A 16,644-nucleotide genomic window follows, 5' to 3' on the forward strand; every position below is an offset into this window, starting at 1 on the left:
ATGACTCTACTAGGCCTGTCCGTTCTTCAGAAGAAGTTGTTTAAAGGAAAAGTTGACGGACGAGGACGGACGGACGGACGGACGGACGGACGCCGCGCCACGGCATAAGCTCACTTGGCACTTCGTGCCAGGTGAGCTAAAAACGATGTGCATGAATTTTTGTCAATTATTTAAAACCCATTACAATTCAAATCTCGCCCTTGGCGGCCATTCCATTCCCTGTAGTAGAACAAACTGTATTCCTGGGCGTTATATTCGATAAAAAATTATCATTCCTTCCTCATATCAGGTACCTTAAGGCAAAATGCACTGAAGCACTGAACATTCTAAAGGTATTGTTCCTTATTGACTGGGGTTGCTGATAGGAAGGTATTGCTAAGACTCTATAGAGTCCTTCTGGAATCTAACTTTGATTATGGATACCTTGTTAATGGATCCGCAAGAGAGACGTATATTAAATTACTAGATACCATACATCACCAGGGTCTAACACTTGCACTTGGAGCTTCAAACCCCCACCAGCTGTGAGTCTCTACGTGGAAGCAAACGAACCATCGTTATTCAATCGTCAAGATAAACTGTCATTGCAGTATGCAATTTAATGAAAATATATTCATTCAAATACAGTTTTCACCTGTAAGAAATCCAAATTATGAAACCTTATTTCAGAATAAACTTCACTGTATTCAAAGCTTTGGTGTTCGCATATCAACATTAACGCTATCCAATCATTTGCAACAACAGATGTTCTTCAACGGGTCTTGATTTCGCCCAAGGTTGATTTATCTGACACTGAATCTTACCCCTCTTGTTCATCCTTTTTGAAAGTGCAGTTGAAATATAAAGACTTTCCATCCTTTTATACTGACGGCTCGAAAGATGCTCATAAGGTCGCCACAACCATGGTTGCAACAGATGCCGCTATTTGATGCCGGCTACCAAATGATGCCTCAACATTTTCTGCAGAAGCCCAAGCTATCTATCTTGTCACTGAACACATTAAATCAAATGGTGAAGTGAAGTCAATCATCTACCTATTCTGATTCTCTATCTGTTCTAGAGCCTTCGCAGCAAAACATTGAAGACTATCGCAATTAGTAAAATATTAACATTATTATACAATATTACCTCAAAATGTCACATTACGTTATGGTGCGTTCCGGACATGTGGGAATACCAGGCAATGAAAAGGGCAGATCGCGCCGCCAAAGCGGCTTTATTGCTACCACCTGTTGATTTTTAACCTTATTTTACAAATAACAACGAGGAAAATAACTGGAATAAATGCGCTGACCTATAAAACCCAAAACGGCGAATGGTATCCCGCCGTTACGAGGTTGTCTTTGCCGGATGTATCATTGAGAAACGAAGACCAGACTCAAAGCATGGCATGTCACAAACCATTCACAGTTAAACACTTGTTAATATATTGCATTGACCTGCAGCGAACAAGATAATTTTATATCACAGATCTCAAATCTCTTTTCGAAACAAAAAATATCTCCACAATTCTTACCTCCTAAAAAACTGTTGGCTTGTTCAAAAAAGAAATAACAAACCATAGCCACTGTTACTTTCCAGATTGACGTTGTTCTTGTACCTTTTTGTTTGTTTGATGTCATATCCTTTAACATGTTTAATCTACCTTTTTTTAAATTCTAACGATCTCTTTTGTTTTGATGGGCCGTTACGAATTCAATAATAATAAAAAATACTTCTGTCAGAATTTGAGTTTTGTGAATGTGTCTAATTGTACCGGAGTGTGACTTTTGTCAGGGTGGTACTTGATATCACAAAGTGAGGTATGTCAGTGTGTGACCCAAATCAGGGTGTTATTTGTGTCAAGGTGTGACGTTTGTCAATAACGGATGCATGTAAAATGTGTTTACTTGTGTCAAGGTGCGACTTTATTAGAAAGTCCAATTTGTCAGTGGCTGCATTTCTTTGGATGTCCACTTGTGTCAAGGTGTGACTTGTGTCATGGCGTCTACTTGTATCAGTAAGTGACCTGTGTCAGTGTGTGACCTGTCAGGATGTGACTAGTGTAGTGTGACTAGTATTTGGGTGTGACTGGTGTGTCTTATGTGCTAGGATATTACAGTTGTCAGGGTATGACTTTTTCAATGTGTGACTTATGTCAAGATATGACATGTGTCAAGGTGTGACTTGTGTCAGAGTGTGACATGTGCCAATGTGTGATTAGTGTCAGAGTGTGATGTGTGTCATGTGTGTCAGGGTGGGACTTGTGTCAGAGTGTGACCTGTCTAAGGGTGTGACTAGTGTCAGGATGCAAATTGTTTCAAGGGGTGTCTTATGTGCAAGGTGATTACATTTGTCAGGGTATGACTTTTTTAATGTGTGGCTTATGTCAATGTGTCATTAGTGTCAGAGTGTGATTCGTGTCAAGGTTTGACTTGTGTCAATGTGTGATTAGTGTCAGAGCGTGTTTTGTGTCAAGGTGTGACTTGTGTCAGAGTGTGACATGTGTCAAGGTTTGACTTGTGTCAGAGTGTGACATGTGTCAATGTGTAATGAGTGTCAGAGTGTGACATGTGTCCATGTTCGACTTGTGTCAACGCGTGACTTGTGTCATAATGTGAGAAGTGCCAGAGTGCGACATGGTGCAGTTGACTAGTGGCAGTGCAGCTACTTGGATCAGTAAGTGACCTGTGTCAGGATGTGACTAGTGTAGTGTGACTAGTATTTGGGTGTGACTGGTGTGTCTTATGTGCTAGGATATTACAGTTGTCAGGGTATGACTTTTTTAATGTGTGGCTTATGTCAATGTGTGATTAGTGTCAGAGTGTGACATGTGTCCATGTGCGACTTGTGTCAACGCGTGACTTGTGTCATAATGTGAGAAGTGCCAGAGTGCGACATTTGTCATTTGACTAGTGTCATGGCATCTACTTGTATCAGTAAGTGACCTGTGTCAGGATGTGACTAGTGTAGTGTGACTAGTATTTGGGTGTGACTGGTGTGTCTTATGTGCTAGGATATTACAGTTGTCAGGGTATGACTTTTCAATGTGTGGCTTATGTCAAGACATGACATGTGTCAAGGTGTGACTTGTGTCAGAGTGTGACATGTGTCAATGTGTGATTAGTGTCAGAGTGTGATGTGTGTCAAGCTGTGACTTGTGTCAAAATGTGTGACTTGTGTCGTCAGTGTGTGACCTGTCTAAGGGTGTGACTAGTGTCAGGATGTGAATTGTTTCAAGGGGTGTCTTATGTGCAAGGTGATTACATTTGTCAGGGTATGACTTTTTCAATGTGTGGCTTATGTCAAGATATGACATGTGTCAGGGTGTGACTTGTGTCAGAGTGTGACATGTGTCAAGGTGTGCCTTGTGTCAGAGTATGACATGTGTCAAGGTATGACTTGTGTCATAATGTGTGACATGTGTCAAAATGTGAAATATGTCAAGTGGTGTCATAAAATATGACAATGTGAGTAGTGCCAGAGTGTGACTTGTGTCACTGTGTGAGTAGTGCCACTGTGTGACTTGTGTCACAGTGTGAGTAGTGCCACTGTGTGACTTGTGTGACAATGTGACTTGTGTCACTGTGTGACTTGTGTCACAATGTGACTTGTGTCACTGTGTGACTTGTGTCACGGTGTGACTTGTGTCAGAGTGTGACATGTGTCAATGTGTGATTAGTGTCAGAGTGTGACATGTATCAAGGTGTGACTTGTGTCAGAGTGTGACATGTGTCAATGTGTGATTAGTGTCAGAGTGTGACATGTATCAAGGTGTGACTTGTGTCAGAGTGTGACATGTGTCAATGTGTGATTAGTGTCAGAGTGTGACATGTATCAAGGTGTGACTTGTGTCAGAGTGTGACATGTGTCAATGTGTGATTAGTGTCAGAGTGTGACATGTATCAAGGTGTGACTTGTGTCAGAGTGTGACATGTGTCAATGTGTGATTAGTGTCAGAGTGTGACATGTATCAAGGTGTGACTTGTGTCAGAGTGTGACATGTGTCAATGTGTGATTAGTGTCAGAGTGTGACATGTATCAAGGTGTGACTTGTGTCAGAGTGTGACATGTGTCAATGTGTGATTAGTGTCAGAGTGTGACATGTATCAAGGTGTGACTTGTGTCAGAGTGTGACATGTGTCAATGTGTGATTAGTGTCAGAGTGTGACATGTGTCACTGTGTGATTAGTGTCAGAGTGTGACGTGTGTAAATGTGTGATTAGTGTCAGAGTGTGACATTTGTCAATGTGTGATTAGTGTCAGAGCTTGATTTGTGTCAAGGTGTGACTTGTGTCAAGGTTTGACTTGTGTCAGAGTGTGACATGTGTCAATGTGTGATTAGTGTCAGAGTGTGATTTGTGTCAAGGTGTGACTTGTGTCAGAGTGTGACATGTGTCAATGTGTAATTAGTGTCAGAGTGTGACATGTGTGAATGTGTTATTAGTGTCAGAGTGTGACATGTATCAAGGTGTGACTTGTGTCAGAGTGTGACATGTGTCAATGTGTGATTAGTGTCAGAGTGTGACATGTATCAAGGTGTGACTTGTGTCAGAGTGTGACATGTGTCAATGTGTGATTAGTGTCAGAGTGTGACATGTATCAAGGTGTGACTTGTGTCAGAGTGTGACATGTGTCAATGTGTGATTAGTGTCAGAGTGTGACATGTATCAAGGTGTGACTTGTGTCAGAGTGTGACATGTGTCAATGTGTGATTAGTGTCAGAGTGTGACATGTATCAAGGTGTGACTTGTGTCAGAGTGTGACATGTGTCAATGTGTGATTAGTGTCAGAGTGTGACATGTATCAAGGTGTGACTTGTGTCAGAGTGTGACATGTGTCAATGTGTGATTAGTGTCAGAGTGTGACATGTATCAAGGTGTGACTTGTGTCAGAGTGTGACATGTGTCAATGTGTGATTAGTGTCAGAGTGTGACTTGTGTCAAGGTGTGACTTGTGTCAGAGTGTGACATGTGTCAATGTGTGATTAGTGTCAGAGTGTGACATGTATCAAGGTGTGACTTGTGTCAGAGTGTGACATGTGTCAATGTGTGATTAGTGTCAGAGTGTGACATGTATCAAGGTGTGACTTGTGTCAGAGTGTGACATGTGTCAATGTGTGATTAGTGTCAGAGTGTGACATGTATCAAGGTGTGACTTGTGTCAGAGTGTGACATGTGTCAATGTGTGATTAGTGTCAGAGTGTGACATGTATCAAGGTGTGACTTGTGTCAGAGTGTGACATGTGTCAATGTGTGATTAGTGTCAGAGTGTGACATGTATCAAGGTGTGACTTGTGTCAGAGTGTGACATGTGTCAATGTGTGATTAGTGTCAGAGTGTGACATGTATCAAGGTGTGACTTGTGTCAGAGTGTGACATGTGTCAATGTGTGATTAGTGTCAGAGTGTGACATGTATCAAGGTGTGACTTGTGTCAGAGTGTGACATGTGTCAATGTGTGATTAGTGTCAGAGTGTGACATGTATCAAGGTGTGACTTGTGTCAGAGTGTGACATGTGTCAATGTGTGATTAGTGTCAGAGTGTGACATGTGTCAAGGTGTGACTTGTGTCAGAGTGTGACATGTGTCAATGTGTGATTAGTGTCAGAGTGTGACATGTATCAAGGTGTGACTTGTGTCAGAGTGTGACATGTGTCAATGTGTGATTAGTGTCAGAGTGTGACATGTATCAAGGTGTGACTTGTGTCAGAGTGTGACATGTGTCAATGTGTGATTAGTGTCAGAGTGTGACATGTATCAAGGTGTGACTTGTGTCAGAGTGTGACATGTGTCAATGTGTGATTAGTGTCAGAGTGTGACATGTATCAAGGTGTGACTTGTGTCAGAGTGTGACATGTGTCAATGTGTGATTAGTGTCAGAGTGTGACATGTGTCCATGTGCGACTTGTGTCATAATGTGAGAAGTGCCAGAGTGCGACATTTGTCATTTGACTAGTGTCATGGCATCTACTTGTATCAGTAAGTGACCTGTGTCAGGATGTGACTAGTGTAGTGTGACTAGTATTTGGGTGTGACTGGTGTGTCTTATGTGCTAGGATATTACAGTTGTCAGGGTATGACTTTTCAATGTGTGGCTTATGTCAAGACATGACATGTGTCAAGGTGTGACTTGTCAGTATGTGACATGTGTCAATGTGTGATTAGTGTCAGAGTGTGATGTGTGTCAAGCTGTGACTTGTGTCAAAATGTGTGACTTGTGTCGTCAGTGTGTGACCTGTCTAAGGGTGTGACTAGTGTCAGGATGTGAATTGTTTCAAGGGGTGTCTTATGTGCAAGGTGATTACATTTGTCAGGGTATGACTTTTTCAATGTGTGGCTTATGTCAAGATATGACATGTGTCAGGGTGTGACTTGTGTCAGAGTGTGACATGTGTCAAGGTGTGCCTTGTGTCAGAGTATGACATGTGTCAAGGTATGACTTGTGTCATAATGTGTGACATGTGTCAAAATGTGAAATATGTCAAGTGGTGTCATAAAATATGACAATGTGAGTAGTGCCAGAGTGTGACTTGTGTCACTGTGTGACTTGTGTGACAATGTGACTTGTGTCACAGTGTGAGTAGTGCCACTGTGTGACTTGTGTCAGTGTGAGTAGTGCCACTGTGTGACTTGTGTGACAATGTGACTTGTCACAATGTGACTTGTGTCACTGTGTGACTTGTGTCACAATGTGTATAGTGCCATTGTGTGACTTGTGTCACAATGTGACTTGTGTCACTGCGTGACTTGTGTCACTGTGTGACTTGTGTCACTGTGTGACTTGTGTCACAATGTGACTTGTGTCACTGCGTGACTTGTGTCACTGTGTGACTTGTGTCACAGTGTGACTTGTGTCACTGTGTGACTTGTGTCACTGTGTGACTTGTGTCACAATGTGAGTAGTGCCATTGTGTGACTTGTGTCACAGTGTGACTAGTGTCACAGTGTGACTTGGATGATGTCTGGTGCTGAAGCACTTCATGTTGAACCGTTGCACCTAGGATCGCCGTTTACACACTTTGACAGGATACAGCATATGACGGGTGTCACGTGTGGTTAAGGATCGCTGTCCCACTTCAGTCAAAACACTTGAAAGTATTATTCATACACACAGTAACCTCCCCTTAATGTTGTTGTTTAGGATATTAACAAAGTCTGGACTAGTCAGGGAATTACAGCTGATAGGTACATAGCTCTGTTTGTCAGAGCAGAGTGTATTGTGATTGGAGGTCCGGGGTGAAAAAAAATTCAAGTTCATAGTTACAGTTTTTGGCAGTGGTATGGGGATCTTTAATGATAAAAAGGTGGCCAAGGGGTTAAGGCGTCTGGCATTCTGCTACCACCAACCCTCCACCAATGGGTCGCAGGTTCGAGACCTACGTGGGGCAGTCGCCAGGTATTGTCCATAGGTCGGTGGTTTTTCAGCGGGAACTCCGGCTTTCCTCCACCACCAAAACCTGGCATGTCCTTAAATGACCATAGCTGTTACAGTAATAGGACGTAAAACACAAACAAACCAAATATTATGATACAGCATGTTCTGCTTTTGGCCCAAGATTTCATGATAATGTATTTACCTTTTTGTCTTTTTGTATCAACCTTCCGTTTAGTTTTGTCGTTATTGTGATTCTATTTTCACTTCCAACCAATCAAACAATAAAAAGACACAAAGTCTTGAATATTGTTTATATCTTTTATTTTCTTACAAAATACAAATTAAGTTAATGTACTAACAGATTTGAACAGATCTATCTTCTAGCTACCAACTCGGACGGATTCCCTCATGACTAATAATTCTTATTTCACTTGCAGGGGTGGTTTGAGTAAATATTATGAATGAATATTACATAAATGATGAAGTAAAATCCAAAAAATATTCTTTATTTTTCTGCAAAATCTACAGTATATTTTCAAGGCAGTTTCACTAGCACAGATCTACAACTGTCTTTGGACTACTTCTATATCACTAGGCAATTCAACCTTTCAAGCTACAAGAAAATTCATACAGGTTTAAAGGCCAAACAAAATATTTGTTAGGTTCCTGCTTACGGCTCGCAAAAAATCCAAGTAGTTCGGTGAACGAAAACGTTACATTTGACCAAAAAAACTTTACAAAGGCTAGATAGAGGATATTTCACGTTTCTGAAATCCTGTGAGGGTAGACACAAAAATTTATGGTATAATCAGAAACAATGAATTATTTTTTGTGGCCTAACTGCAACACACTGTAATTTCATAACCGAGGCTTTAGCACTATAAACCATTTAGAGTTACTGATTTGGTGTGATATCTTACAGTGATAAAACCAGCTGCTAATTTATTCATAAATTCATAAATTGAACATCTGTTCAAGAAATCATGACAATAAATCTTCATAAATGATGTTGGGATGACATCAGAGACGATATCAATAAATACAAAATGTATAATATATATTCAAATATATAAAGACGGAAACATAAAAATTCTACAAATATCACAGTTGACGAACACATTACATCCTTGGTAAGGATCAATGGTTACACACACACTAGAATGTATAGTAGCAACGACAGGTTAGGACACGATGCCAGCAGAATTCAATTTCGATTTGAGAATGACCGATGCTGCCGGACATCTTTTCTGGTAATGATTTGAGAATGGCCAAAACTACCAGTGGACGGACAACTTTTCTTATTGTGTAATGAATCAAGAATGGACAGTACTGGCAGACATCTTTTCTTGTATTAAAAAAAATGTCAATAAAAGGTATTGACTTTCCTGAAATCTATTAACTACGATAAGCTATAATTTTCTAACGTCATGTAGAACAGGTCATTTAGGCTGACTATGTTTTGTAATGCTCATATGAAACAGCTCTCCGAGATCCGACACTTCAGTTTAAATATGGGAACAAATCAATGGAGAAAAGTTAAATTGAAAAACATTTTGTCACTCCTGTCAGTGTATTCCAGGTATTGTGATATAGATGCCTAACTGCAGTGACAGACAAAATGTTCCATATGCCTAACTGTTGTGTCATACAAATTGTAATTAAGGAACATTTTGTCACTCCTGTCAGTGTATTCCTGGTATTGTCACTCCTGTCAATGTATTCCAGGTATTGTGATAGATATGCCTAACTGTTGTGATAACTGCTGTAGTTTCTCCTCGTACAAAACGTTTTTCTCCACCGACTGTTTGTAATTATACTTCAAGTCTTCAACTTCCTCGAAAAAGTCTGGACCAAAGTTGTCAAGCTCTTTCTTTAACTGGAAAAGAAAGAATATGACAAATTATCATTTTAGATTTTGTAATTATAGCACATGTATTGAACATCAAAGCGAAAATTATTGTAAAATATTCTTTGGAAGAAAATCAAAATATCATGTAAATATCTGTGGAATGAAAAAGGAAATGAATGAAATATATATTGATAGTACAGATTATGCAAATAAAGTGAGAAATTTTTTGTAGCAGTTTTCGCCTTGGAAACTAATGGAACCTCATACATTCCACCCAAGAATTCAGTCCAAATATCACTATTGTTTGAATTTTTCAGAATAATATGAATGCTTTCTAATCCTTATGAGAAATATTTATTTGATCGATGTTAGATATTTGGACTTGGGTCAAAGATTAAATCATATGACTGCACCACCCTGGCTAATTTTGTACCCAGAAAGTCTGAAATATAAAACCTGGTTTATGTTTAATTACCCTCTGACAACTGAATAAAGGAGGCATTAACAAAAGCTTTCTATCCTCTCTTACTCCCCCCCCCCCCCCAAAAAAAAAGGAAAAGATCTCTGGCTGAAAATGATCAATATACGGATAAGAGAGCCTCAACCTTAACGCCAGATTAGACTAGAAAATGTCTGTAAGACATGAACGCCCCCGAAACACAACGATGTCCAAGGTATATTCATGCTTGATCTTTGTATAAAGTTTGACGAAAAAGTCTGTTAAAAAGGATGAAGATGCTTTTAGTGTTTACATTGAATCAGGACGGGACGGAACGGGATAGGACGGGACGGAACGGGACGGAACGGGACGGAACATGGGCAACATTATATGCCCCCCCCCTTCTTAATTTAATATGTTTATGTTTATTTCAGTATTGATGACTGAGGGGGTTGGTGTCACACACTGTTTATACACACCCTCTCCGTTTCCAGTCGCTGTCTGTTTTTATCTGTCTCTATAGTTTTGAGATTCATCTTTAGTTCCACATTCTCGTTCATCAGACGATCATAGGCGCCGATTTTGGCAAGCATTTCTTCACTCGGCTGAAAATTTCAAGATTCGTGTTAACTTGTGAGGCACAAAAATGAAGCTATAAAAATATTTCACAAATATATATTCAGATACAAATAGCAAAGAAACATACAGATGTTGTCATTCCTTTTGCAAATTCAAATCCTTTCAAATATGTCGCTGGCAGAGTAAATTTGCAAAATGAGGATCATTGTAAATAAAAGCAATATCTAAAATTATCCTCAAATACAATTTACCGGTAATCTAAATGTGTTTCAATTCTGCTTTGATGACCAGCACTTTGATGTAAAGTATTATTATGAAATAAGATTTTATTTAAATATGCAATTACTTCAGGAGCTTCATTCTCCCTATTTAGATTTAACATTTTAAAGATCCCCGTACCTAAACACTGTAACTACGCTTTGGAAACTGATTTTTCATTCTGACATAAATATAGCTTTTGATAAATCATTTCTGAAAAGAAAATCATACCTTGCAGGACTTTAATAAATTTTTTTTTATTAAAGATGAAATCAACAAAAGTGTTCCGAGTGTAAAAATTCAGCAGGGCTTGATCGGAATATAAACTCTGTTTTTAAAAATTGTTATACTATAGCTCTGACCGACTCCTGGATAATCCTGGAGGGGGCCATGGGCCTTTGACCCCTACAAACTGAAATTGACCCCTCCATGTTCCAATTTTACATAGAATGTAAAATTTGATATTTACTAAAAATTGCTGAAATGGTCCACTGCACTCAAATTCCTGGTATTTCTTGGAGACTAATTATGAGCTACCAGGTCAACAAAAGTGTCCTTGCTCAACTGTGCTTCAGTTTTCGCAAAAACAAAATCAAGGAGAAGCTACTCTGTTTATACGGAAAAAAAACCCCACTGTGCAGTAGGACACTGGGATCCTTAAAAGTTTATTTAGGATGTACTGGTACTAATTATTTTGTGACAATTTTAAGGAAGCACGGTAATAAATAACTCAAGTCAGGGCGTTTTAACTGTAACATTTACCTGTTCACCTCCTTGTCTCAGAAGCTGTAGCTGATAATTCAACTCCTTCTTCTCGTTTTCTAATCTGTCAACTTTTAACCTGGAAAAAATAAATCAACACGTTAGATTGATGAGATCTAATAGTCAATATTAAAGTTTGTAAATCATGCATATTTCCCCAGCAGCCTGGTACTGCTTTGATTGAACTAAATACAAAGCCTATAACCAAAGAAATTAAACTGACTGTCAGGTCTTACCAGTGTCAGTGAGGTAGAAAATGAACTACATTTGCTGTACTGGTGTACATTGAGTTTTCTTATCTAAACAGCCTGACACATACTGTATAATAGGAAATGTTCGCAGCAGTTTAATTTTCGTCCTTTCACCCGCCGTAATGACAGAGAATTTATCATTACAGTGAAATAAACACTGGGGGAATATAGATTATTATGGTGAAGGACAAAAAATTGACTGGGTGAATATTTCCAGGTGTACAGTTGCTCGACTGTAAACGATGTGTATGCCAATTTTATTATCTGGTACCAAACCCCAACCTCCGAAAATAAAAATTGAAATCTAGAAGCTCTGTGGTGCTATTTGGTGGCTTTTGAGAGCAATATTTGAAAGTTTAATTTATTCAGAATTTAGGTTTTCCTCTTAATTTTTGGCTTCAGAGTCTCTGAAAAGAGAAAGAAGCTGATGTGCTATTGGTATTATTGAAAATAATTCTTGCCACAAAAAATGTCTAAAAATAAAATCAACATTCAGTACCTCGTGTCTGCCAACACGGCAGACATTATGAAATTCTATGATTTATCATAATGAGGAAAAAAGCAGCTAAAATTTAATATTTTGTTTTTTAATAACATAAAAATGTTATCAACATTTTGGACTATAAACCATAAAAGAAAATAAAGCTAGTAATTTTGAGGATTTTTGATGAGCATGCTAACTTGCTTACATGGCAGCTATGTACCTGACTGAAGGGGTCACTTGTTACGGACTCCTAGAGAAAGTTTAGAGACAGTCTTGTGCTTTGCTGGTTTAACAAATATAAAAGTCTTACTTGTGTCAGGGACAAGTGACCAGATTTTATTGTTCTAATGTTCTTACATTTTCCAAATATCTTGTCCTCTACACAATCTTGCAGATCTTACACAATCTATAAAAGGATTATGAGATTTGACAATTATAGCTGCACATTGATACTATCGATACCATTGATAATTTGCATTGCCACTCATGTATCGCGATACTATAACACTGGTGGTGCGCTGCCTAAAACTTTGACTCGAAAGAGTTACGTCCCTTAACCGAGGCTCTTTTATCGTACCAATATGGCTACAGTACAGACCTGAGTTGTTGATTTTCCCTTGCTGCTCCTCCCTCCGACCGCTGACCATCAGCAGGGAATCGCTCCAGTATTGCCAACTGGGTGTACAAAACATAACAGTGTTTAGTAACCAAAGTCTACTCAAAGTAAATAACATATCAAATTTCAGACATATGTATATACCATCTCATGGCATTGCCACTATATGTAACCCAACCAAATTCAGTTGGCATACATAAAAGCTATGAATGCCATGGACTGATTATTAACATCATCATTATTATGATGTCATAATTGTTACATTGGATACCACTGACCCTCCCTGAGCGATGGCTGTTCTATTCATTGAACAAGCATACACAATACAATGGTCTGGGGTGGATGTTGCGGTATCTGTGATGTAGCATTCAAGTGAGGTGGCACTATAAAAGATGCCGTTGGAAGCACGGTCCCACTACAAACAGAACACAATACATCTCCAGCACACACGCAGGCATACACTGCATAGGACTAGTAGTTAGCGCCTGATAATAAATTGTATATCCTAATTGTATATCTATGTACTGTAAAGTCTTAGAGTGGCTTATGTTAGCTAGATAGGGCGTTATATCAAATGTTGTATATTATCATTATTATTATTACATACATTATTTAGCACATTTCATTGAATGAAAGCAGTGCGATGTTTAAGTGATCCATTGAGATGGGAACATTATCATTCCAGATCCTGTGGCGTTAATAAATTTAGAGTACAACATTTCCCTTGGAAGGAAAGCCAGTCCATCACTTCCCAACATGTTTATTTATACAGCTGGGTAAACTGTGAAAATATAGGTCAAATGAATGTTCAACGACACAACATACAAAGTTCAGCATTATTTGTTTGACTTTACACATTACATAGATATAGTCTCAAAAGTCAAAATGTTGAATTGGGATATTATGGAGAGTCAACGAGAGCCAACTAAAACAATACCGATGTATTATTGGAACTGTTTTATAAAGGAGGTAATATTAAGATAGCATATCGACTTAAGTACACAAAAGAAAAGAAGTCAAGCAACCAATATCTGTTGTTGTATTATTGGAACTTCTTTATAAAGGAGATAATAATAAGATAGCATGTAACCTTAAGTTCACACAAACAAAAAGAAGCCAAGTGACCAATACCTGATGCTGTATTATTAGAACTCTTTTATAAAGGAGGTAATAATAAGATAGCATGTAGCCTTAAGTTCACACAAACAAAAAGAAGTCAAGTGACCAATACCTGATGTTGAATTATTAGAACTCTTTTATAAAGGAGGTAATAATAAGATAGCATGTAGCCTTAAGTTCACACAAACAAAAAAATAAGTCAAGTGACCAATACCTGATGTTGTATTATTAGAACTCTTTTATAAAGGAGGTAATAATAAGATAGCATGTAGCCTTAAGTTCACACAAACAAAAAAATAAGTCAAGCAGCCAATACCTATTGTTGTATTATTTGAACTCTTTTATAAAGGAGATAATATTAAGAAAGCTATTGCCTTAAGTACACAAGCAGCCAATACCTGTTGTTTGAGACCCTCCCTCTCCTGTAGAAGATACTGCTCCCTCTCTGCAGCTTCCTTCAGCAGTGATTTCACATCCTCCAGCATCTTGTTCTACCACAATCAAACAGGACAACATTTAATGAAGTACAGCCAAGAGACTACCCCTATCAAGCAATCCCTGGCCTCGTTCTTCAAACACCACTATTTTTTCATCCCCCAAAAAGCACTTTACTGTTCCATTAATGTCCATCTCTGTTAATAAGACACCATTGTATTAGCCTTCCCTTGGGGGAATTCTTATTACTAATTGGCTGTACATTTGAATGTAAACAAATCAACAGACAAAAGATCTGTTTTAAGATACAGTAGAAACATAACAGCCTGGATTCTTTTAATTTGGAATACATATTCTTCAAATACATACATCAAGATAGCATTAAAAGTTTTATAGTGATGAGTCTGTTTTTATTGATAGCCTTGTTTTTTTCAAAACAATTTTGCTCTTGCAACAAATGCAATATAAAATTATGTAACAGTTCCTCAAAAAAGTAAATCTTCTACCTTACCAAATCAGTTACCTCGAAGAATATGGTTCCTCAATGAAGAAAAGCTCTCATTTATCAAATTAATTGATTACCTTTTTGCTGACGTCTGCCTCCAGGTCCTTCAGTTTCCCCTCGTACATACGTGTGACAACCGCTGACTTCCAGCCCTTGGAATCCATTGTGGTTTGTAGCGTGGGTCTGTCACCTCCTGTTGCGGATATTGACCGAGCCTCACTTAGCTGGGCCCCTATCTGTTCTTTCTGTAACTCTAGGTTACGAATGTCCACTCTCAGCTTCTCATTGGTCTCCATCTCCTACAATCACCATGACAACGTAAGACCTCATCTAGTCATATAAACGCTTTACCAAATAGCAGTCAGTAATGACATTTCTGACCGGGAAAACCAATAAATATTGACCTACATTTTTGGATGGTTTTCGGGTACGTAAATTTGCTAACCGGAATGTACTCGTAACGGAACCTCAACTGGGTACTCGGTTACCCATTCCAGCCCTAGTTATTAGTTTATGAAATAGGGATGAATCTAGTGATATGCTGTTGTTATTTTTCTGGCAAGTTTAAGTAAGTAGACAAAACCGTATAGAGTCATACAAATAATAAAATATCACAGATTAAGTTTTGATTTAACGTATTTCAGATGGTTCGACTGGCTGGATCAAAAAGTTATTAAGTGAATGATACAGATGAAACTGATGTTATGATGTGTTTTGGGCAAGTACCAATATATAGACAAAACTGTCAAAGAAACAACTAGAAAACATCTGTAATACACTGCCCTGTGGATGATCCATAAATAGCAATAGTGACCTTGACATTGACCTTGGGACACAGAAATACTTGACCTTTGCATAAATTTGATAAAAAATCTGCTGCGAAATGTAGTCGGTAGAGATACGACAATAAATCATAAGAGGAAGGGACCTATGACATAACAGGGTTACATTCTCTCTGTCTGTTACAGATTAACTTCCAATTGCTTCTGGTCACTTTTGTATATTGCAAAGATAATATGAATTCAAAGGGTGCTTGTAGTATATTTTTCTACTGTCTTACAAACATAGGACTAGGGGTGTTGAAGGACAATTTCAGGCCTCATCAGTTGTTATTACGATAACCAAGTACACAAATATGAATTTTAAATTCCTTTACAAATGGTATAGAATATATGGTGGAATAAACAGAGGTATATAAGTCCATATTTATTCACAATAAAATGTGTGAATATTGTCTATTGTGTGCTATGTATATTGACAAGAGGCCCAATGGGCCTGAATCGCTCACCTGGTATTAATCTCACAAATAATCTTTAAAGTGGACTTAAATACAGCTACAGGCAGAATATGTGTTTGACTCATAAGAACCTATTAAAAGATTTAAACATATGACGCCTGTGACCTTGAATGTCGAACAAGGACATAAGGTTGAACAGAGTTTATAGTCGTCCAACCAAGCATGTTTCTGGCAAAATATCATTACCCTGGACCTTTTGGTTATACAGAACAAGTCATTTAAAGATTTAAACATATATTGACAACTGTGACCTTGCATATGGACAATATATCATTTGAAAAAACGGGTAGTCCTTAATCCCAGAATGTTAATGGCCAAATATCATCACCCTTAGCCTTTTGCTTATTGAGAAGAGGTCGTTTATAAAGGTTTTAAACATATTTGACTCCTGTGACCTTTAATATATGTCGAGGTCATTCGTTTGAATAAACTTGGTAGTCCTTCATCCTAGCATGCTAAAGGCAAAACAGCATCATCCTAGGACTTATGGTTATTGAAAAGATATTGTTTAAAGGTTTTAAACATATTTGACCATTGTGACCTTGAATAATTGTCAAGGTCATTCATTTTAACAAACTTGGTAGCGCTTCATCCCAGCATGCTACAGGCCAAATATTATAACCCTCAGCCTCTTGGTTATTGATAAGAAGTAATTTTAAAGGTTTTAAACATATTTGACCCTTGTGACCTTGAAA

General features: G+C 38.3%; 1 protein-coding gene across 1 annotated transcript in view; it reads right to left on the reverse strand.

The window, feature by feature from the left end:
* Positions 1 to 7,666: 7,666 nt before the first annotated feature.
* Positions 7,667 to 16,644, reverse strand: part of LOC110448348 (centrosomal protein of 290 kDa-like) — a 62,373-nt gene continuing 53,395 nt past the window's right edge. The window contains exons 53-58 of the mRNA XM_021494532.1: positions 14,730 to 14,951; positions 14,111 to 14,203; positions 12,576 to 12,652; positions 11,243 to 11,321; positions 10,123 to 10,248; positions 7,667 to 9,231 (exon numbers count right to left, since the gene is read on the reverse strand). Of these exons, the coding sequence (XP_021350207.1) occupies positions 9,067 to 9,231; positions 10,123 to 10,248; positions 11,243 to 11,321; positions 12,576 to 12,652; positions 14,111 to 14,203; positions 14,730 to 14,951 (762 nt within the window). The 3' untranslated portion in view covers positions 7,667 to 9,066. The remainder of the gene's footprint in view (positions 9,232 to 10,122; positions 10,249 to 11,242; positions 11,322 to 12,575; positions 12,653 to 14,110; positions 14,204 to 14,729; positions 14,952 to 16,644) is intronic.

The sequence above is a fragment of the Mizuhopecten yessoensis genome, unplaced genomic scaffold (genome assembly GCF_002113885.1).
Source record: "Mizuhopecten yessoensis strain PY_sf001 unplaced genomic scaffold, ASM211388v2 scaffold4017, whole genome shotgun sequence".
Lineage (NCBI taxonomy): Eukaryota > Metazoa > Mollusca > Bivalvia > Pectinida > Pectinidae > Mizuhopecten > Mizuhopecten yessoensis.